At 25.8% G+C, this 23,133-nt stretch overlaps 2 protein-coding genes across 3 annotated transcripts in view; both read right to left on the bottom strand.

Moving 5' to 3' along the window:
* The window catches only part of LOC101235045 (uncharacterized), a 32,519-nt gene extending 25,099 nt beyond the window's left edge, over nt 1-7,420 (bottom strand). The window contains exons 1-4 of one of the 2 annotated variants that reach the window (XR_010638697.1): nt 4,700-7,420; nt 4,566-4,631; nt 1,724-1,781; nt 702-878 (exon numbers count right to left, since the gene is read on the bottom strand). Coding sequence is in view for 1 of the 2 variants with exons in the window: in XM_065798196.1 (XP_065654268.1) it covers nt 702-862; nt 1,724-1,781; nt 4,566-4,631; nt 4,700-7,369 (2,955 nt within the window). In the remaining variant the exon portion in view is untranslated. The remainder of the gene's footprint in view (nt 1-701; nt 879-1,723; nt 1,782-4,565; nt 4,632-4,699) is intronic. The other variant, XM_065798196.1, reaches the window with a different exon arrangement.
* A 1,347-nt stretch (nt 7,421-8,767) lies between these two features.
* The window catches only part of LOC100200728 (calcium uptake protein 1, mitochondrial), a 53,796-nt gene continuing 39,430 nt past the window's right edge, over nt 8,768-23,133 (bottom strand). The window contains exons 6-11 of the mRNA XM_065798194.1: nt 14,682-14,879; nt 13,470-13,613; nt 12,420-12,534; nt 12,131-12,220; nt 11,553-11,623; nt 8,768-9,282 (exon numbers count right to left, since the gene is read on the bottom strand). Coding sequence (XP_065654266.1) covers nt 9,196-9,282; nt 11,553-11,623; nt 12,131-12,220; nt 12,420-12,534; nt 13,470-13,613; nt 14,682-14,879 — 705 coding nt within the window. The 3' untranslated portion in view covers nt 8,768-9,195. The remainder of the gene's footprint in view (nt 9,283-11,552; nt 11,624-12,130; nt 12,221-12,419; nt 12,535-13,469; nt 13,614-14,681; nt 14,880-23,133) is intronic.

Genomic DNA, 23,133 nt, shown 5'->3' with positions numbered 1-23,133 from the left:
AACTCTTTGATAAATTGAATAACAATTGTTTCTTTATTAAACAATTATTAATAGTAAGTTTTTACTTTATATAAAAGAGTGTCGCTTAATTCTAAAAGACGAAGTTTATTAATTATTCTAAACTTATTTTATAACAATTTAATCAGGCAGCTTTTAATTTTTGTAATTGTCTCTCATCGGTCCAGTTGAACTTTTTTGCGCTTGATTATTTTTTGAAATGTTCTCAAAACATCTATGAAGCTGTGGGCAAGTTGTCGCAACTAAATATTGTATGCGTGGTCAAGATCAGAGTGCGATCGCACGCCTTTCCCGACCAAGCCTAATATATATATATATATATATATATATATATATATATATATATATATATATATATATATATATATATATATATATATATATATATATATATATATAGAATAAAATTCAAAATATGAAAAAACTGCTCTAAAAATGTCAAGTAACTTACGATCTGTAAAAAGAAATAAAATTCATGAGATTTCTTAATTTAAAGAAGTCTTTATTTTTTCTCAAAAGTATTCCATAATTCTCTTAACATTTTTAGAGTTTCTGGGTATCAAAAAACAGAAAGAAATGATCATTTTAAGACTTTCAAATGCCTGCGGAGGATATGGAGTCTTTTTTTTGGGACATGCACCCCTGTTACTACATAAACAAAAATATATATATGAAAAACTTACATAATCGCAAAATCCTTTCTTTTTAAAAAAGGGACAAGGCAAAGAGGCATCATGAGCTTTTTTTTCAGCCTCTCGTTGAATCTCAACTTTTCTTTTATCAAGATATGCTCGCGATGCAGCTTTTTGTTTCTCAGACTTTCTCTTTTTTGGTTTGGTTCGATCTTTAGGAATTAAAAGCTATATATATTATAAACATTTTCTTAATTTATTAATAAATATAACAATAACTTTTTTTTTGGTTCTAGAAAATTTGATTGCAAGACAATAAAAACTTATAGAGATTTATTTATAACATTGCTAAGACTTTAAGAATGACTCATCCATTACACTTCTTCAGATTTGTACCCCCTATTTAATTTCCTGTTTACCAGAAATACCCCCTGCTTGATTTCCACAGTCATTGCAAAGTTTAAACTGTGTGATTAAGCTTTAAGTTAACTTTGAAGTATGCCAGAAAAAACTTGAAATTATATAATCAAATAAAAAAATAAACAGTAATATAAAATATAATAATTATAATAGATAAATATAACAGTAATAAATTAAAACTCATATTTATCATAACTCTAAGAATGTTAAAAAAGAGAGACAATATAATACTTCCGAAACTAATATAATGCTTTCGAAGCTATTATAATGCTTCTGAAACTATTAAAATGCTTCTGAGAACAACCATTATAATGCCTCTAAGAAATAAAACTAAAATGACTCTGAGAAAATCCAATATGGAAATTGTCTAAATTGAGAATGACTAGTAACAAAGACTGTTTCATATTACTAAATATTTTAATTATTGTATATTTATATTGAGTTTTTAATTTATCCAATGTATAAACTTAGACAAAAAAATTCAACAGTTACTATAACAACAATTTTCATTAAGTTTTTAATGTACTACAAAGATATAACTTGAATAATTAAATTTTTTTTTTTAAAATGTCATTAACAAATTAATATTATGATTACTTCACAACCATATTTCAAAAACAAATGCATTTTAAGATAAATATATATATATATACCTTTCAAAGATTGGTTACTATCAATAGAATCACCCACCCTTTTGCTTCGGAGTTTATCCTATATAATTTAAAAGTGTGACAATAAATATCAATTCATTTGGAAAAATATAATTAGTTGCTTGTTTCTTTTTGCAAAACTTTTAATTTGCATTAAACTTGTTCAATCTGTACAGTAGGAACAACCTACTAAGTTGTTTAAACATTTGTCTATTATATAAGCTATATAATTTATTATTTATAAATTTAAAATATAAAATTATTACAATTACAAACTGTAATTAGAATATATACAATTAGTATATACAATAATATATACAGTAATTTTCAATTATTATTTATTCCAATCTCTTGTTGATTCTCTTTTTTTGAATACACTTTTAGTATATTATTATATTTAATTTTAATTATATTTAAAACTATTTATTTCAAACTCTAACAACTAAGCTAAAAACTAAGCTAAAAACTAAGCTAAAAACTAAAAGAAAATTATTTAAAAAAAAATAAAATTTATTTGTCACAACAAATGTAATTCAGGGAGAGAATGAAAGGTTTGAAAAATGAGATATTTTCAAACCTGGCCTCGCTAAACTATAAGATATAGCAGGGGTTGATAGCCAGGGCTAGAAAAAAATTTATAATACTTTACATATTATAATTTTATGCTTACATATACTATTTATTAAATACTGGCATATATTTATATATTTTCAAACTCAAGTTTACTTTCAACAAGTTTGCAAGCAACCACTATTAAGTTATGAGTTACTTTAAAATAGAGAATAAGTGAAAATACTAGGAAATGGTTAACTGGAGACTTGAAAAGTTGTAGGTTCTATATAAAAGAAAAACATTAAGATGGCTAATAGTTATAAGGTCTTTTTGATGTGCAAGGAAAAAAACTGGATTAATAAAAGTTTTTATAGCATAAAGGGATAGTAAAAGGATGCAACTTGTTGAATAAGAAACAAGCAAGAATGAGTTTTGGTTTATCGTTATAAAGATGATAGCTCGTTTGAGCATTGACCATGATTTTATTTGTAGAAAAAAGAAAGAAATGTAACCTTGCAACAATGGGAGAGTGGCTCAACCTTGGCAGATAAAGCAGATCTAATTTATTATTATAATATTTTTTTAATGTTAATTCACCTCCCCAAGGCTGAAAATACCATTACAGATGAGGAGGCTACTTAATTGTGGTTATAACCTTCTCTCAACTATATAATTCTGAAGCACGAACCTTAACAACCAAGGCCGCTGTGCAGAGAAATAAGTTGAGCACGGTACTACCAGGGACGTGGTGGAGATTGAACTTGGTACCTCTCGCTTATGACGCGAGCGCTCTACCACTACACCACAACCGCATTACATTTGAAATGTGCTTTTAGACTTTGTCTGAGAGTAAGAAGGTCACTATTCATCAATATAGCAATACCAACATTGCAATATTTTTTTGCAGTAAATAAATGAGTTTTCTTGTCTAACAAAAATTGCAGATTTTAAGTCCAGAATTTAAATCCATAAGCCACAGCAAGCCTTAGGCTGTTACAGAAGAGAGATCAGATTAAAAATCAGCTGCTTGTTCTAAGCAATCAAAAAGTGAAGATTTTTTGTCAAGACAAGAGTATAAAGTTAAGTTGTCAACAAATAGAGCCACTTTAGATGTTAAATTTTCATGAAGATTGATATTGTAGATAAGAAACAATACAGGAGCAAAGATTTAAGGGTACCACAAGATACCTTGTTAAAGTTACTTGAAATAAAGAGTGTAGGCTTTCAAAAACAACCTTATTACTAAAGTTAGTAAGAAACAATTTAATAATCTCAAAACCTTTATATAAAGAAACTAATAACAGAGTGAAGACTAATCATAGGATAGTTGAAGAGGTCAAAGTGTTTTCTAGAGTTTTGAAAAATTGGAACCACTTATTTAGCACTTTTTAAAAATTAATCATTATAAAATATTATATAATTAACAAGATTAAATGTTAGACTTACTTTAGTTAATGACATTGTTGAAAACTAACCAAAAGCCTCTAGAACCTAACATTTGATATAAGATACAAGATTTAGTAAACTGAGAATAACAGAGCTTAACATTAGACGGGACCTTTTTACATTGGGTTCTTGGAATAATAAAAGGACATTTGTTCTTAAGAGAGATGTTCTTGTAGAAAAGATGAAATAAATGATTAATAAAGCAACTGCTCAAGATGGTAAAAAAAAATATGGAGTAAAATGAAGTTTGAGGTTAAGAGTAGGAGTAAAAGCTTCCAAACTTTTGTTCCAGGAGGAATAATAGCTTCTGAGTTGTGCTTTATGCATACATATTATGGATATAAATATATATGTTTGCTATTTATTTAGATGCTGGCATACAATATTCTTTCATCTTTATATAAACTTAAGTATTTATATGGTGTAGTATTTGCCAAAAGAGAAGATGATGATGATGGTAATGATGATTATGATGATCATGTTGATCATAATGATGTTTATATATGCATATATATATACAAAATAAAACAAATTTCGAATAAAAAAATTATAATTTAGGATGTATAAATGTTTATGCAGCCCAGGTCACAGACCCAGCCCTGGCTATACTTTATCAAACCCGACCCCGGCCCAATATCAACCCTGGTCGTTCACTATTTATATGTCTATGTATGTATGTATGTATGTATGTATGTATGTATGTATGTATGTATGTATGTATGTATGTATGTATGTATGTATGTATGTATGTATGTATGTATGTATGTATGCATGGTGTATGTATGTTTATATGTATACTGTATGTATGTATATATGTAAACAGATATAATAATGACTAAAAACTTACAGTACTGATCATTTCCAAGACAGATATACTCATTAAAGATGAAGAAGAGATTTGGTGTCTTGAATTCTGGTTAAAATACAAATTATTTAGAGATAAAACTAACAATTAAAAAACTAAATAATAAAATAAACTACCTGAGTTGGTAATTTTTTATGCAGATTTGAATGCTCTTCTGTTGAACGTGAACTCTGTTTGTCTAGAAAAGATTGAGATTTTCTATTCATAGATGACAGCGGATACTCAAATGGTCTAATATGGTTGGAACTGAATGATTGAGAATTTAAAGAGTTTTTAAATGATGAATCTATGGAATGATTGAATGGTGGTAGATCTATAGAATTTATAAATGGTTCAAGATGCTCCATGTTATGTTCAGATAAAAATTTTTTAAAATTTGATTTGTGAAAAGGATCATTAAAGTTTATTGGGGGAGATTCGAAAGAAACTTCTTGACCAGACATCAAGGATGAATTTGACGGAGACTCACTAGAAAATAAAAACTGTTTTTTATCCATGTTAGAGCGAACTGGTGAAATGTTTTTCGTTTTTGATTCATTAAGATTTGAAATCACATTTTTTGAAAATGTTTTAGTAAAAGATTCCTTAAACAAGTCTTTAGAGTATGACAATTTTGTGGCTTTACTAATTGGAGTTTTTTCAATTTGAGTTACTGAAGGTAAGCAACTACTTTCAGTTCCTGGAGGCAAAAATATTTCATCTTTAGTTCCTGGAGGAAAACAGTCATCTTTTTTAGATCCTGGAGGTAAACAATACTCATTTTCAGTTCCTGGAGGCAAAAGTATTTCGTCTTCAGTTCCTGGAGGAAAACAGTTATCTTTATTAGATCCTGGAGGTAAACAATACTCATTTTCAGTTCCTGGAGGCAAAAATATTTCATCTTCAGTTCCTGGAGGAAAACAGTTATCTTCTTTAGTTCCAGGAGATAAACAGTATTCATTTTCAGCTTCATTAGAAATACATACTTCATCTTCAGTTCCTGGAGGACAACAGTTATCACCTTCAGTTTGTGGTTCAATGTTCATATATTTAGATCTTGTATATATATTTTCAGAGAATAAACATTTTTTGGTATCTTGGGAAAAACCAGTTTTTGAGGGTTTATCACTATTGTTCTTAATAGCTATGGATTTAATGCTTAATGTTTGTTTTTGTTCAGTGTTAAGTGTTTTTGTCTTAGAGAAAAAATTATTTTGAGGTAACAGATGACTTTTTACTAACTTTGATACTGCTTTATGATTCATTGATAAAACTTCGTTTTCTTGACAATCTTCAGACAATTCTTCTTCTGCTGAAGATTCTGCAGAATCTAAGAGATATTTGAGTTTTGAATTGATTTCACCATTATACTCTCCATCAATGCATAATTCATCACCTGATAAATCAAATGATTTGGAGACTGGACTTTTTTGGTCATTTTCATTACCCAAAAAAACTTCCAAGTCGTTTTTTTTATTTGTTTGAACATTTTTTTCTTGAAAACAAAACGGCTTTAATTTAGGTGAACTGGTTAATGTTTCTGTTTTGTTTTTGTCTTGTTCATTTTCCATTGTTTTAACATTTTCATGTTTAGCTTCTTTATTTTCAGTTTTTTTATGAGACTGTTCTTTGATATGACTATGAAAACTCCCCACTGATGTCAGATTAAAGATAACTGACGAATTCAGTACAACTGATGAAGTATTTGGCACACTAGAAGTACTTGTTTCAACTGATGTTGGTTTTATTTCATTTGACATCAGTCCTGTTGTAGCTAGTGTTGAATTTGCTTTAACTAACATTGGATTTACTGCTAATGCCTGATTTGTCACAGCTGATGTTGGATTTATAATAGCCCATGTTGGATTTATTACCGCTGATGTTGGATTTATTATAGCCCATGTAGGATTTGTTACAGCTGATGTTGGATTTGATACAAGTGATGTTTGCTTAGCTATAACTGATGTTAGATTAGTTACAAATGATATTGGATTACTAAATGCTGATGTTAAATTTTTAGATGTTGATGTTGGTTGCCTTACAACTGATTTTGAATTTTCTATAACTGATTTTGGATTTTTTACAAATGCATGATTAGTTACAGTTGATATCAAATTTGTTTCAGATGATGTACACCTTGTAAGAAATGAGTTTGGATTTGTTTGAGATTTAGATGTTTGATTAGTTATGTTTCGAGTTGAAGGTATTAAAGATGATGTGCAATTTACTTTGTTGTTGTTAGAGTAAGTTAAAGAATTGTTCACATCAGAGACTCTAGATATCTTTTCAAACTTCAATACATTATTGTTTAAAATAGTTCGAGCTACTGTTGTTGACTCCAGAGGCATGGACTCCAGTCTTGAATGCCTTGATTTTGATGCAGAAGAAGTTTTTATTAAATCATTAAGTAAGTCTATACCATTTGACTTTTCGTTGCAAGCTGATTTTAAGACATTATTCTTGGTTGCTATTTGGTGAACGCTGGAGCTTGTTTGCGGACGTTTATAAGTTCTTGTTACATTATTTAAATTTGAAGAAATTTTTGGATCATTGATTTCATGAGACTGAAATTGCTCTGTGAAACTATTAGTTCTATGTTGACTTGTAATATGTTTTTTCTTCTGAAAGATCTCATTTGGGTTTGAAACAATATCCTTTTTCTTTTGAGTTTGTTTTTTATTTTTTATTAGGTTTTCATCTTTCTTTGCACATGAGCAGTACAAATAAACATGTTTCTCCTGCTCTACTGGGAAAACAATTCTTGTAAATGGTTTCTTTAAAAGATCTGCAAGTCCAACAAATGCCATTGTTAGAAATTATTATTTTTTCTTGTATTTTATTTATGTACTAAAATATAAAAAAAGCATTAAATTTTTTTTTATGAAACTTTTGAGTACACTTATACTTTAGTAAGAGAAGAAAGGGAATGAGTCATAATTTAGATTTCTTTTACTAATTCATTTTAATTAAATACCAACCCTATGCATCTATGCAGCCTACCTCAATATCCACCCAATGCAGACAGTTATCTTAAATAGACAGAACACTGGCTATGGAAACAAAATGTACTAAATTAATTCCCTATCACATCCCTGCTAGTAACAAGCTCAAATTATTACTCCACCTAGCAGTCTGGTTTTTCAGGTTCAAGTTATTTAGTGGAGAGAGGATAGGGTTCAGGGTTGTAACAACAATTTGAAATGAAAAAAAAAAGTTGTTTCCTTGAATGCAGTAGCGCTCCTGCCTTTGGAAAATTAATACAGTAGAAAAAAAAAAGAAAGATTTTTAATGATAGTTGGTAACTTGAACAATCCTTTCTTTTCTTTCTTCCCTTAACTAACTCTTCACAATTCAATTTTTTTAATCCATAAAATTGAAAAAAAAAAAATACAAATTTTTTTATATTTTTACAAAATTAGGTTCAGTACTTGCATAGTTGAAAACTAGTCATAGAAGTGACACAATAAAATAAACAAATAAAGCAAAAAACAAACAAACAAATAAAAGTAATAATATAGATAGTGACCAAAAAACAATTATAATAAAAAGAAGAACAATAACTATTAAAAAAAACCAGACTAATAACAAAAAAAGAAAAAGTGAATGAGCTGACGTGAGAGATAATAAATGAATGGATAACACAATGTTTAATGACCAGAAGGGTGACAAAAAATAAAAGATAAAAAAAAAAGATATATTTAAGTATTATGATGAGACAAAAAAGTATGAAATCACTTGAATAATAGCAACAAATGTAAAATGCATCAATAAAAATAATTAGCAACATATAACATATAAACAATACACATGAACACGTCAATATAAATGATGCACAAAATTACTCAACAATATAAACAAAAATAGAAATACATGACAATATAAAAAATGTACGACATTATAAACAATACACAAAAATACACGACAATATAAATAATGCAAACAACATCAATTAATAAAACGTAAAAATTGTTTTTTTTTTTAATAACTTATTAAAGTTTTTTATTTTCGAATATGTCACGAACATTTTTTCTTTTAACTTTGCTTTTAGTTGTTCTGTTTATTTAATATTTTTCTTTAATATATATTCTTTAATATTTTCATTGCTTTCACTTCATTAGATTTTTGTATTATCGGTTTTATCAGCAGTGGGCACCGATTATTTAGACAGGTTAAAAAAATTGAAAAAATATTCTTATTAATTTAAATTTTTCGATTTGTTTTAAATCTGATAATATAATACATGTATGCTCAACAAAAAATATTATGCATAAATATACACAACAAAGAATATACATAGATACCATTAACAATAAAACAAGCTTTATAAAATCAAAATCAAAATAAATAATTTATATAACCAGACAAATAAAAAATAAACTAGAACTTTATTGAAAAAAAAAAAATTAATAATTAATGGTTTTACACGAGTTTATAAAGATAAAAGCTGATAACAAGTAACAGATAACATAGATAATACTTTACTGAGTAATAAAGAAAAATTTTTTGTTTGTTTTTATGTTTACTTTTAAGTTGAACTAATCCATAATATCAATTTTTTATATCATATTTTCCATTATATTTGCCGCATTTTATCCATTCAAATATTATCTTCACTATATCCATCGTAATATTATCATTCTTTGCTCAATGTATCACTAACACTTATTTTAGTACACTTCCAAATTGCAGACAGAAGTCGTGTGAAACCAGTATCTTTTGGCTGCAGAAAAAAAAATTCAATTTATAAAAATATATAAAACATTAATAATATTTAAAAATATTTTTAATTTACTTTTTAGTGATAAAAAAGCAGAAAAACAGACTTGCATTTCAAAAAAGTTTATTTTATTTATTTAAAAGTTTTTTTTTCAATTAACTTTATATTAGTATTTTTATATTTATTTAATGATTTTGTTATAAATAATTGAATAAATAACAATATACAAATCTTACAAACAAGTTTAAACAAAACAACAATGTAAAAAAACTGTTATATATTGTCGTCTTAAAAAAACAATCAATCTTAATTATCACAAAAGTTCTTATATTATCTTATAAATCTTACATTATCATAAAAGTTCATTTATTTTTCTTCTTCTCTGTGAATTATTATTAATATTTTTATAATTATTATGTAAACTTTGGAAAATTCAAGAGCATCATTTGTTTACTTTCCTTTTTACATTCCTGTCTACATTTATCACAAATTGGATAAGATAAATTAGAATCATAGTTCACTATCATCTCAGGCTTGACAGAAAAGGCATGCGATTACACGCCGCATCTGAGCATGCTTATAATATTTTTTCTTTACAATGTGACCACGGTGGTTTTGATGTTTTAACAATTTAAATGCTATAAAAAAAACTGTTACCTTAAAAATAACTTTTAACTGACGATCTTTTTTAAAGTTTTTATTTTACGCGAAGGCTTTGAATAAATTAAAAAAGTAATTGTAGTGCTTGTTTAAAAGCAACATATTTTGTGTAAATTACCAAATGTTATATTTAAATTTTTTTATGTAGGCAAGTTTTTTTATGATAAATTTAAATATAATAATTTGTATGGAAACTATTTTTCAATGTCTTTCTAAAAATCTTTTAAAAGATAATTTTCTAAGCTACTTTAAATTTTGTATAAGTTAAATTAAATCTTCCGTTGCAATGAAATAATATAATTGTTTTATTTTTTTTTTGTTTCTATTTTTACAAAGAATTGTTTAAAACTTTTTTTATAACTTGACGAACTAATCAGAGCATGAAATGATGAAAAATTACTATTTTAAATAGACAGTATTTTTTTAAACAACTTTTTTTTTGTGCGACTTTTTGTAAAAATAAATTATTACACGATTTAAAAATAATATATATAACACTTTTTAGTAATTTAAATAAAATTTGTTCATTCATTAAACAATTATTAGGAGTAATTTGTAAAAGCCTTTTGCGTAACTTTAATAAAACGTTTTAAAAATAAAAAAAAAATTTAGAACAAAAAAGAACAAAAAGAAATTTTTGTTTCAATTTTGAGTTTTATTTTAGTGCTTATATATTTTCTTTTTTGTAAGGAATTGTTTTCTTTTTTCATTATAATTGTTTTTTAATTTTCTTCCTAGTTTATGTTAAGCTAACATTTCTTTTTACAGCGCATTTCTAAAATGTTTAAAAATCATCTAAACATCTAAATGTGTTGTGGTCAAGTTGTCAAAAAATAAAATCATTTGTGTGGTCAGCAACTGGGCTCAATCACACACCATTCCAGCCCAAGCCTGCATCTAGAAAATTTTTCTAACAATAGTATATATATATGTATATATATATATATATATATATATATATATATATATATATATATATATATATATATATATATATATATATATATATATATATATATATATATGTCTGATATTAAAGTCGCTTGCATAAGAAACTCACATTGCCCATTATGTTACCCTCTCCTCCATTCCTTTAACATAGAGATTATTTTTACATATAGAAATTCAATCCTCTTTATATTATTTTATCACTAAATATCCTTATTATTTTAAATCTGTTTTTGGATCACCTAGCAAATGTCTACCGAACTGGAGAGCCTCAGTGGTCACTTGTATGCAATTATTGTGGCAGAAACAAATATATAAAAAAATGTTATCTATCATAAAGTTGATTATTATTTTTTGAAACAAAAGTATAGTTACAGTATAAATAACAATAGTATATAAAAACAATAGTATATAATAATAATAATAATAATAATATATAATAATAAAAAGAAGAATAACTAATAATTTGAATTAAAACAAGACTATCAAACTAGATAACTTAATCATTAATACAATAACACTGATTACACACTGATTACACTATTCACATTAATCCAATAAAACTGTATAACACTAAATTTAAATATCATCAATCTAATAAACAAAACTAAAGTAATTAAAAATAAGACTCTCAAACAAGCTGGAAAAAAAAATGCAAGACCTACTTTGTTAAGCCCTCGGAACATCTTATCTTTCATAACGGCCACAAATTCTTTGTTGCTTAATTGACCATCCCCTAAATTAAATGACCATCCCTTAAATTAAGAAGCCATAATATACAACTATACAAAAATATAAATTATAAAAAAAAAAACAGTGCACACTAAAAAAATGGTAGAAATTTCTACCTTAGGGTAGAATATGTGATCCTTAGTAAGGTATAGTTTTATAGCGCCTGAGGTAGAAATATATCAAAAATAATAATTTTTCATACAACTTTCTACCTTAACGGCACAATTTTCTACCTTAGAAGTTAGATAATTATACCTTACTTTGCAAACTGATAATAAATACATTTTATTATGAAGATATATTTATTAAATTATAGTTAACCTTAGTAATGCCAAATGCTGTAAAATTCATTAAAAAATTATTTGTCAATTGGTTTGTATTTTATCAAAGATAACAATGACAGATTTCAGATACAGAAAATTTTAAAAACATCTCCATTAAATAAGGTACTAAAAATCAATTTAAAACCTAATAAAATTTTATCAATAAAATTTTATCATTAAAATCTGACCATTTTCATCAAATATAGAGAAAACTACTTCAACCAGATGATCTCGCAGATTGACACCAGCAACTGATTTTGCAACTTGCTTAAATGTTTCTAGATATTAAAAATAATTATGATTAGAAAACAAAGGAAATGCAAGAAGCGTTAGGTATATACACATATTTTGTACAAAAAGTGGGTGAAGAATACTAGGCAACAAATTTACAAATAAGAACACATGAAAAAAAAATTAAAAATTAAAAAAACAACAACAAATAAAAGATGCAAAATATGAAGCTTCAAAAATTGAAACCTTTATTAACTGTTTGACCAGAAACTGTGTGAAAACTTAGCGCCATTTCTACATCTCTTAAATTCAGCAAAAACTGGTAGAAATCAAGATAATCTTCAAACAAAAGCCCCTCATTCTAAATCATGAAATAAAACCTCATATTAAATCATAAAATAAACCATGTTAAATAAATCCTCATTCTAAATCATAAAATAAAACCATACTAAAAATTCAGCAAAAATAAAAAGTTAAGATGAAATTGAAAAAGATAAAAAAACTCCCTTAATTCACATGCATCAATTGAAAATAATATCCTAACCCAGATCTCTCATAAATCTTCATAAATATCTTCATACTATATTCTAGGATATTTATTATCTGTTATTTATGTTAATTATGTTATTTCTATTATTTATAATAACCATTTGCTGTTTGATAGTTGGTTGTAGATAGTTGTTAGTAATCTGTAAATACTAGTATTCAAAGCAGTTTTCAGATAGCTTGCAAAAAGTAATAGTCTGTGGATTCTTCGTTAGTAGTTAAAAGGTAGTGAATAGTAATCTGCAGGTAGTCTGTTGGTAGTTGGTAGCCTATGATTAGTTGATGGCAGTCAGGTAGTAGTAGTCTGTTGGTAGCCTATGATTAGTTGATGGCAGTCAGGTAGAAGTAGTCTGTTGGTAGTTGGTAGCCTATGATCAGTTGATAGCAGTCAGGTAGTAGTTGTCTGTTGGTAGTTGGAAAGTTGGTAGCCTATGATTAATTGATAGCAGTCAGGTAGTAGTAGTCTTTTGGTAGTTTCAAATGAAAAAACTTCAGAGCATTTATGTAAAACAAACATACAGCCAAGACAAAATTTGACCAGAACAATATAAAAAAACAATTAAAAAAAGTAAAACAACTCTAATTGACAATAATTAAACAGCTAAACTCATTATTGAACACAATAGAACACAATAGAACATTATTTGTATCTAATGCTAAATAATTGTTTATAGTGTTTCTATAAAAAGAAATATGAACATCTATCTTTATGGAGATAGAACCATGTTTCGCAGATGAATTAAAAAATACCTTTCCAGAACCTTCTCCGTACATTTTTTTAATTTTCTTTAGTATTTTAGAATGCTTAGCTTTATCAAAGTAGGCATATGTAAGTAACATCTCAGTGAATTTGTTTTCTGAAATAACTCCATCTTTTGAACCAAACATCTGAAACTGAAATAATATCTTTATCCTATAAACAATTGAATGACATAACTTCACAAATTAGAAAATTGCAAGGGAGTTGCTCATAAATTGCCATGTAATTTTTGACAGTTTTAGACCTGTTTACTCAATCCCTCCCTCTAGTAACAAATTGTCACATTTTACTCTCTGCTTTTTTCCCTTTACAAGTTATACAACAAATTTGTAACCACTCCAACCCCTTCCTAAAATTTTCTTTGTGGTTTTAAGTACAGTAATATTTTAAATTTCAATACATATACATTTTAATAAAATTTAATATTTTTTGAACTCCTATAGTTTTATACAAAATTCTTTAAGTTAACAGTGACTAAAGGGACAAATAACCTCAAAAGATATTTAACTTTTAATAAATATATGATTTTAATAAATTCATTAACAATAAATTAGCGTAGTGTAGTAGATAACATTATCCATGCCAACACGAAGATGCAGGTTCAAATTGCAGTGCATCCATAACATAATAATATTTTATGTTGATGTATATTAACTATTTTTGTTGTTTAATAATCATTTTTATTTAATGATTATATTATTACTAATTTATCTGTATATGATATATTAGCTATATAATTGACTGATAAAGCTGTAGATGCAGCGGAGCCTACATTAAATCTACTAAAATTTAAATCAATTTTAAAAGTCAATTTTAATAAAATCTAAATCAATTTAAAATTTCAATTCCAATTTAAGTTAAATTAGAATAGCTGCAATGGAGTAGGCATACATCAATTGAAGGTTTACGTTTGGCTAGGAACTCTTTTAATCAAAAGAAAAATTTTTCAAGATTTTAACTAAAAAAAAAAATGTAGCATTACAAAATCCGATACCCCTCCTCCTATTACATATTGTTACCCCGAATGGGATAAAATTGGGTAAAAAAAAAAAGAACAAATTCATGAGATTTAAAAAATCTGAATTATTACTAAAATCTGCATTACTAATTAACATTAATTAATATAATTAACATCACTTCTATACTTAAGAAATTTCTATATTAAATTTTTCTAAAATGTTTTAAATATTACAAAAATATACCTCCAACAGCATGACCTCTTTCTGTAGTTTCATTTTAAATTCAATAAACTGATCTACTGTTAATTTTTTAAGTCCATCTTTTCCAAAAAAAAATGTTTTCAATTCGGAGCTAACATGATTGTTAAGAATACTTCCTGTGGTTGCATGATCTCTATGTCGGCTTCCAGAAGTGCTCATGCTGAGAAACAATGAACGAACCTATATATATATATATATATATATATATATATATATATATATATATATATATATATATATATATATATATATATATATATATATATATATATATATATATACATATATATATATATATATATATATATATATATATATATATATATACATATATATATATATATATATATATATATATATACACACATATATACATATATATACATATATATACATATATATATATATATACATATATATATATATATATATATATATATATATATACATGTTTCAATGTCATATCTTGTTGTACGTGAATATATATTTTTTTGAATATAAAGCATAAAATAACAGCTGCGTACAAACTAAATTTATTCTTCGTAATATTTCGATCTGCTTTTGCACAGATCGTCATCAGACGTAAAATATAAAATATAATATTATATTTTATGTCTGATGACGATCTGTATACACTGTATACGCTCAAAATTGAACTGTTATACAAAGGCAATGAAAACATTCTTCAGCTGACAGTTCATGAACTACAAGCTACTCAAACTTTAACAGATTTGTAGTTAAAGTCTAGTTTTAAAAATGGTTTTTATGCAGAACATCAGTGGGATGGACCCAATAACAACATACAGTTGATCAACAGGCTGAAGAACTTACACAGCTATAAGTAAGATTGATTTAAAAATGATAATTCGATATTTCTTGTATACTTGTGTATCCCAGTTTGGAAATGACTACTGCTTATTACTACTTTCCTTAACTGAAGCTGAAGTTAACTGAAGCACAGAAAAACTGAAGCTTCAGTTAAGGAAAGAAAATAAAAGAGTGTCATAAAAGTTGAAGTTTTTGTACAATTTAATATTTGTAGAATTTCATTTCTGCCAAGGCAATTTTAATCCTATTATAAGTTTTGAATATATTGTTTAAATTGTTACTGTAAAGATGAAAATAATATAATCAAAGTATTCCAATTTAAGAAACTGGTTGCCTTAATTGGAACAAAATGGTGCCTTGTTAAAATCAAATTTATTTCTAATTAAAGTGCAATCAATTATAATGATAAAAGTATAGGTTGTTCATTTGTATTAATCAAATTGTAAATTTTTTCATAGTTAAACCATCTTTGTTTATAAAACATTTATCTATTAGGTGTTATAACTTTGATAACTTTCTCCAAACAAAGTTTGTATAAATATGTAAGGATATTGTATGCCAGCATGTAAATAAATAGTAAACATATATGTTTATATCCATATATATCCATATTATACGCTAGTATCTATTAAATAGTAAATATATGCATAATTTTATATATATAAGTTAATATAAACTTTTTCCAAGCCCAGCTATCAACTCCTGCTGAAACTTATCATTTTTCCAGGTCTGTATAAAGCTCCATATTTAGTCGGAGCCGGGTCACTTAATATTTATCACTATTGCTTACTATTTATAATTGTTTGTTTAAGAACATTAAGCACTCTATTTTGTAGAATACATTTAAAATATTTTATAACCGTATTACACCTATAACTGTATATACATACATACATACATAGATACATACATACATACATACATACATACATACATACATACATACATATATATATATATATATATATATATATATATATATATATATATATATATATGTATTATATATATATTTATATATAAATAAATATTTATATATAAATATATACCAATATATATATATATATATAGAAATATATATATATTTATATATATATATATATTTATATATAAATATATATATTTTAAGGTTGGCAATTTTTTACCAACTTTAGTTTTACTTATTCCAAGGGTTCTATATATGTAATTATGATTTTATGCATATACACTTATAAATAATGATTTTTCTTGTTTTGATTTACATAAATTATAACTTTTTAGATTATTGGTAGATTAAAAGAATTAACAATGGTAACGGTATCTAATTTATTTTAAGATAAATTAGCATAGTTCAAATTAAATTTTTAATGATGATATATATAACTTATAATATATATATATATATCATATATATAATTAAAAATTTAATTATATTTAATTAATTATAATTATAATTAATTATAATTATATTTATTATTTTTTATAATTATAATTATAATTATAATTAAAATTATAATTATAATTAATTATAATTATATTAATTATAATTATAATTATAATTAAATATAATTATAATTAATAAAAAAAAAATTTAATTATCAAATTTAATATATGATATATATATAATTAAATTTTTAATGATGACTATATAACTTTATTATTCATTATAGCTATATATAAGTAACTTAATGTTTTATCATTTTGTAGTCATGTGGCTTTTGAATTTTAGAATATGTCATTGAAAGAGTCCAGCAACGAAGAAGTGTTTGAAATGTTAAAGGAGCCTTTATTTGAGTAATTTAAATATAAATTTATATATAGTTCCTTCCATTTCTCTATATAAAAAAAAAAGAAATATTATATATAATTAATTATTAATCATAAATACTTTGACATAAAGTTATGATATGTGTTATGAATTGTTATATTTTATAGATCTAATAAATGTGCTAACAGTTTAAAATTGCTGGTATGATTTATTTTGATTATGATAATCATTATTTTCTTATTTTTTACTAATTTGTTAAATAAATGTTAAATATATGCATTTTAACTTGAGTTTTAAAATAATTTTTTTATTAGAAGGTTTAAAATATTTTTATAAAGGAAAACTTTATAGAATTTTTAAAGAATGTAAAAGTTAATCAGTTTAAGTCTTGGCCAATTTTAGTTTATAAAATATAGCATTTTTCTTTATATGCCATGCAATGCACCATAATTAAATTATTGACTTTTAAGTCAACTAAAATTTACAGCATTTTAGTTTATTAACAGTTAAATTGTTAAAGTTAAATTTCTCAGATAAAATTGTTTATAAAAATGTACTCAAATATGTTTTTATTTCAGGATGATAATGTTGAAAATAGTAATGAAGAAGACCAGAACATGCCACTTTGTTTACCTAATTTTGTATTTAAATTAATATAATTTTTTTTTTTAATATACCTTAAGCATTTAGGCAAAATTGTACTTAGGTTGTTAAAGAAGTTCATAGAACTTCATCTATAAAGATAAAACTAGACAGGAAATAATTCAATATTTATATATCATTTTAAACTGTGTTTAGTTATGAACATTTTAGGTACTTGTTGAAATATTTTGAATGTTTATTAAAAAAGTTATTTAAATTTTATTATATATGTTTAAAATAAAAAATTAAAGATGGAAAAATTTGAATATCGAGGATATATTAAAACCCATGCTCTACTTAGGGTTTCAGCACAAGCCATAACTGATGAATTGGTTTTAGTTCATGGTGACCGAGCTCCAAAATATAGTACAGTTTCCAAGTGGGCTACTTTATTTAAAGATGGTAGAGAGATTCACAGAGATGATCCTTGCTCAAGGTGAGAGTATAAAACGTATGCGAGCCATAGCCATTATTGAAGAAAATCTGCATGCAACACGTGATATAATTGAAGCCCTGACATCAATCAATTGTTTTACAATCAATAAAATCATTAACAGTGCACTTAAAAAAAGAAAATTAACATCGTGCTGGATACCCCACGAGTTAATCGATCAAAATCGCAAGAATAGATTTGAAGCATGTAAGGCGAATTTAGCCCTTTTTAGGAACGGCCCATGGAGACTTTGTGATATTATTACAGGGTATAAGTTGTGGTTTTATTTGAGACAAGTTGGACACAAGTTGGCTAAGGCTAGTTGGGTCGGTGAAGGTGAAAGTCCAAGAACTATAGTAAGATGTGACAAGTTTCAGCTGAAAAACATGTTCTACATCTTCAAAACAACAAGTGTTGTTCATTTGGGTTATGTTGAAAAGGGAGACACCGTTGCTAGCGAATATTATATAAAAAGTTGTTTGAAACCTCTTATATGCGAAATAAATAATAAAAGACCTGAAACAGGCTCTCAAAATTTCAAATTTCTCCATAACACTCGACCTCATTTGACTCAAACCATCACAAATTGTCTAAACCAAGCTGAAATTACAATAATTCACCACCAAACATACTCACCTGACTTAGCTCCATCCGATTATTGGCTATTTGACTTGATAAAAAAAAATCTTGACGATGATACTGACGCCAAAAGCAAATAACTTGCACAACAAAGCTACTTTAAAGTATACCCAAAGAAGAGCATAAAAAAATGTTTGACAAATGGCTTGAAAGGATGCAACTTTGTATAGATAATAATGGACATTATTTTAAACATTTAATAAAATAAAATTAATAAGAAACTCTTTTTTTTAATTATTATTATTATAGGGGAGTTCTATGAACATTCCTAACGACCTAAGTATTTACACAAACCCATGGATTGTTGACAGTTATTTATATACAATCAGCTTTGTTGTCACGGACTGGGTAATAAGAGTTATGGCCTGTATTTAATCAGAATGCCTACATAATAGATATATAGTTGTTAATTATAATTTTAGAATTTATTTAAATTTCCTGCTGAGTTTAAAGGCCCTCTACTTGCCATAGATAAAGTTTAAAAAAAAATTTAGTTGCAGTTTTAATTTGTTTAATTTTCTTTAGAATTTTTTTCTCATATAAAATTGTTTATAAAAATATATACAAAAATGTTTTTATTTCAGGATGAGAATGTTAAAAATAGTATTGAAGAAGACCAGAACACGCCAGTTTGTTTACCTAACTTAGTATTTAAATTAGTTCAATTACATTAGTTTGCATAATTTAAATAAAAATCTAAAAAACACGGAATATGATTTTTTTTTTAATATACCTTAAGCATTTAGAAAAAATTATATTTAAATTAACCAATGAGTTATTTACACTTATTTATATATAATTGACTTTATGTATTATTAATACAGACTGGGAAATAAAATTTTTGACCTGTATTTAATAAAAATGTCTGTATAATAGATTTATAGTTGTTAATTTTATTTTCAGAATTTAACTAAGTGTGCAGAAGAGTTTAAAGGCCCTGTACAAGCCGTATATGAGGTTTTTTCAAATAAAAATTCAGCGAAAGTTTTTAATTTATTCAATTTTGTTTAGAATTTTAATGATATATATATATATATATATATATATATATGCATGTTTGTTTCATTTTTCTTACATGCCTTTAAAAAAGGATGGTATAAACTTATGGTATAAACCTTGATATTTTACAATTTACTAACACATATAACATTTTAAAGTTTAGCCTAAATTTATAATTTTAGGATATTGAAAATATGTTTTCTGATGGTGAATTCGATGTAAATATTTCAAAATTAAATATTATGATAAATTTTTTTTGTTTATTTGTTTGACTCTGATTAAATATATTAACATAATAATTTTAGTTTCTTATTGAGAAACCTTTGCCACACCAAGAAATTGGTAATGTTCATGTTGATAATAATGTAAGTTTGTTATAAATTTGTTTTCAGAATTTAATTAATAAAAAAAAACTTTTTATATTGTATAAATATTACTTTTTGTTGTTACTTTAGAAGTTTCTTACTTCAACACCAAATAAAGTTTTTACCTACAAATTAAAATTACGGTTATCTAGAAAATTTTCAAAAGTAGTAAAATTTTAAATAACATTATTTGTTAAAGTTATAAATATATTAAAATCTTTTTTTTTTGCATATAGATTTGAATAAATTTTTAAAATCCTAAAATCTGTTAAATCTTTTATATATTATCTAGGCTAGAATAGAAACTCCAGCTTCTCCATTAAATGAAGTATGTTTTTTGATTTTTGTATCTCCTAATTTTACAAGTTACTGATAAATCCATTACATCCCAGTTTTATTATCAAACAGTTTTTTATAAATTATAATTCCATTACAATATCTATTTCAGACAGAAAATGCTTAGACCAGCACTGAAGAAGACAGTGGCTTAGAAATACATTCAATCAATGTAAATACTTCATGCTATTTTACATTTTACATTTTTGTTACATTTTCATTCAATGAAAAGTTTTTTTTTTTTATCTTTATTTAGAGTTTTGTTGATGTTGAGCAAGATGTAGACGAGGTTGATGTATGATGTATTTCTACATCCTCTTAATTTATAACAATAACTTTATTGTGTGTATATAAATATATAAGCTAAAGGTTATAATAAATAATTTTTTATCAAAGATTTTATGTTTACATTAATCAACTTATTTTAGAATGACAGTAGTGATGGTGATTATCAACCAAGCAACCTAAGTTCAAGTAGTGATGGGAGTAGTGATGAAAATGAGGAAGCAAATGTTTCAATAGAAAGGGGTGATGTCAGTGTATCAACTATTAATAAAGAAATTCTAAAGATAAAGACCATGCTGCAAGATTGCCAAGCTTCTTGTAGCTATTCTGATGTCAGCAGTTCCATGACACTGAAATTAAATAACTATGAGCAGGTTGTAAATTCTATTGAAAATTTAACTGAAGCAGTTGTTTGCAAAAGTAAGGGTGATGTTGGTAAATAATTTATTGTTTTTTTAATAACTGTTTAATAGTTTAATTGTTATAAGTTTAATAATTGATTAAAAATTTAATGGTTAATAGTTTAATTGATAATTTAATTGTAAAAAAATAAAGATATTTATTAACTTCAAATTCATTTCACTCTTAAATTATTTATGTTAGGGTAAATACAATAAAATAAAATTTTAAAAATAATTTTAGGTATTCCAAAAAGAAAAAGTGGTCATAAAATCCACTTTTGTTTATATTGTAAAAAACGTGTTTGGAATCCTCCTCGACATTTTATGAATATTCATAAATCAGAAGATGATGTGAAGGAAGCTCTATCACACCCATTAAGAAGTAAAGAATAATCTCATGCTTGGAAACTAATTACCAGGCAAGGGGATTACCTAGCTAATATAAATCTTCTTAAAGATAATCAAAATAATCTTTTTGTTGTCAGAGAGTCATCAGCCAAAGTAATGGAGCTTGTACCTTGTATAAACTGTCATGGAATGTTTAATGCTAAAACTCTTTACAAACATGCTAAAAACTGTAAACCAAAATTTTTGGTAATAACTTCAAATAAAAATTTATCTTCAAGTCGAGCTATGCTTGGTGTTGCTGTAGGTGATAAGAAGTTTGGTGAAGTGCATGAGCTCATACTATCAAAAATGAAGCGGGATGATCTTCACCTTATTATCCGTAATGTCAATTCATTATTAATGTACGCTGCTGTTGAGATGCAAAAAAAACAAAAAGATAGATATCATGATATTAGGTATTCTTTGCGTTGCCTTGCTCGAATCTTGCAAATATTTCGAAGGAATGATATGCAAGAAAATGCTGTTGCAAGTTTGTTGGTGTTGCTGGAAAATTTTGATCTTATTACTTCAGCAGTCAAAATTCTTTCTGAATATAATGGCCCTAGAGATATTGGGAAACCAAATACTTTTCTAAAGGCAGGATTTTGTTTACGCAATCTAGCACTTACTGTAAGAGCACTTGCTTTGAGAGAAAACTGTAGTATTAAAATCGAAAAAATAAGAAACTTTTTAGAGTTATATGATAGTGACTGGCAAGTTATGGCAGGAAATGCAAGGTCAACTTATGAATCTGATAAAGCTAATCAGCCTGAAGAACTGCCATTGGAGGGTGATATAATGATTTTAAGGTAACACATTTTGGATGAAATGGGAGACTGTGTTTATCGCATTGAGTCTTCTAGTTTTTCAAATAAAGATGTTAAACAACTTGCTAAATTAACTTTGACACAAGTACTAACTTTTAACGCTAGACGTGGTGGAGAAGTATCAAAATTAAAACTTTTGCAGTAGCAAGGTGTTGAGGACGGAAGATGGAAAAGGCGAACCGATATTGACAATCTTGATGACCCTGTAGAAAAAATTCTTGCTGATCGTATGCAGGTTTGTTATATTGAAGGAAAAAATAAAAAAGGGAAAAGTAAAAATGCTTTGGTGCCTATACTTTTTACCAGTGAAATGATAGAGGCCATAAGGTTAATCGTAAAACATAGTTTGTATCTAGAGGCTCATGATAGTAACCCTTATGTTTTTGCATACGGTGAATTTTATTTAAAAGGTTGGGATACTCTTCAAAGCATAACTAAGAGTGTTTCAAATCTTCAAAAGCCAAGACTTATAACACCTACAAGAACACGCAAACTTTTGGCAACAATGATGCAGCTATTAGATATGAATGATGCTGAATTAACAT

The sequence above is a fragment of the Hydra vulgaris genome, chromosome 05 (assembly GCF_038396675.1).
Source record: "Hydra vulgaris chromosome 05, alternate assembly HydraT2T_AEP".
NCBI lineage: Eukaryota > Metazoa > Cnidaria > Hydrozoa > Anthoathecata > Hydridae > Hydra > Hydra vulgaris.
Note: the sequence above shows the minus strand (reverse complement) of the source record. Positions and strands in the feature narration are given on the sequence as shown.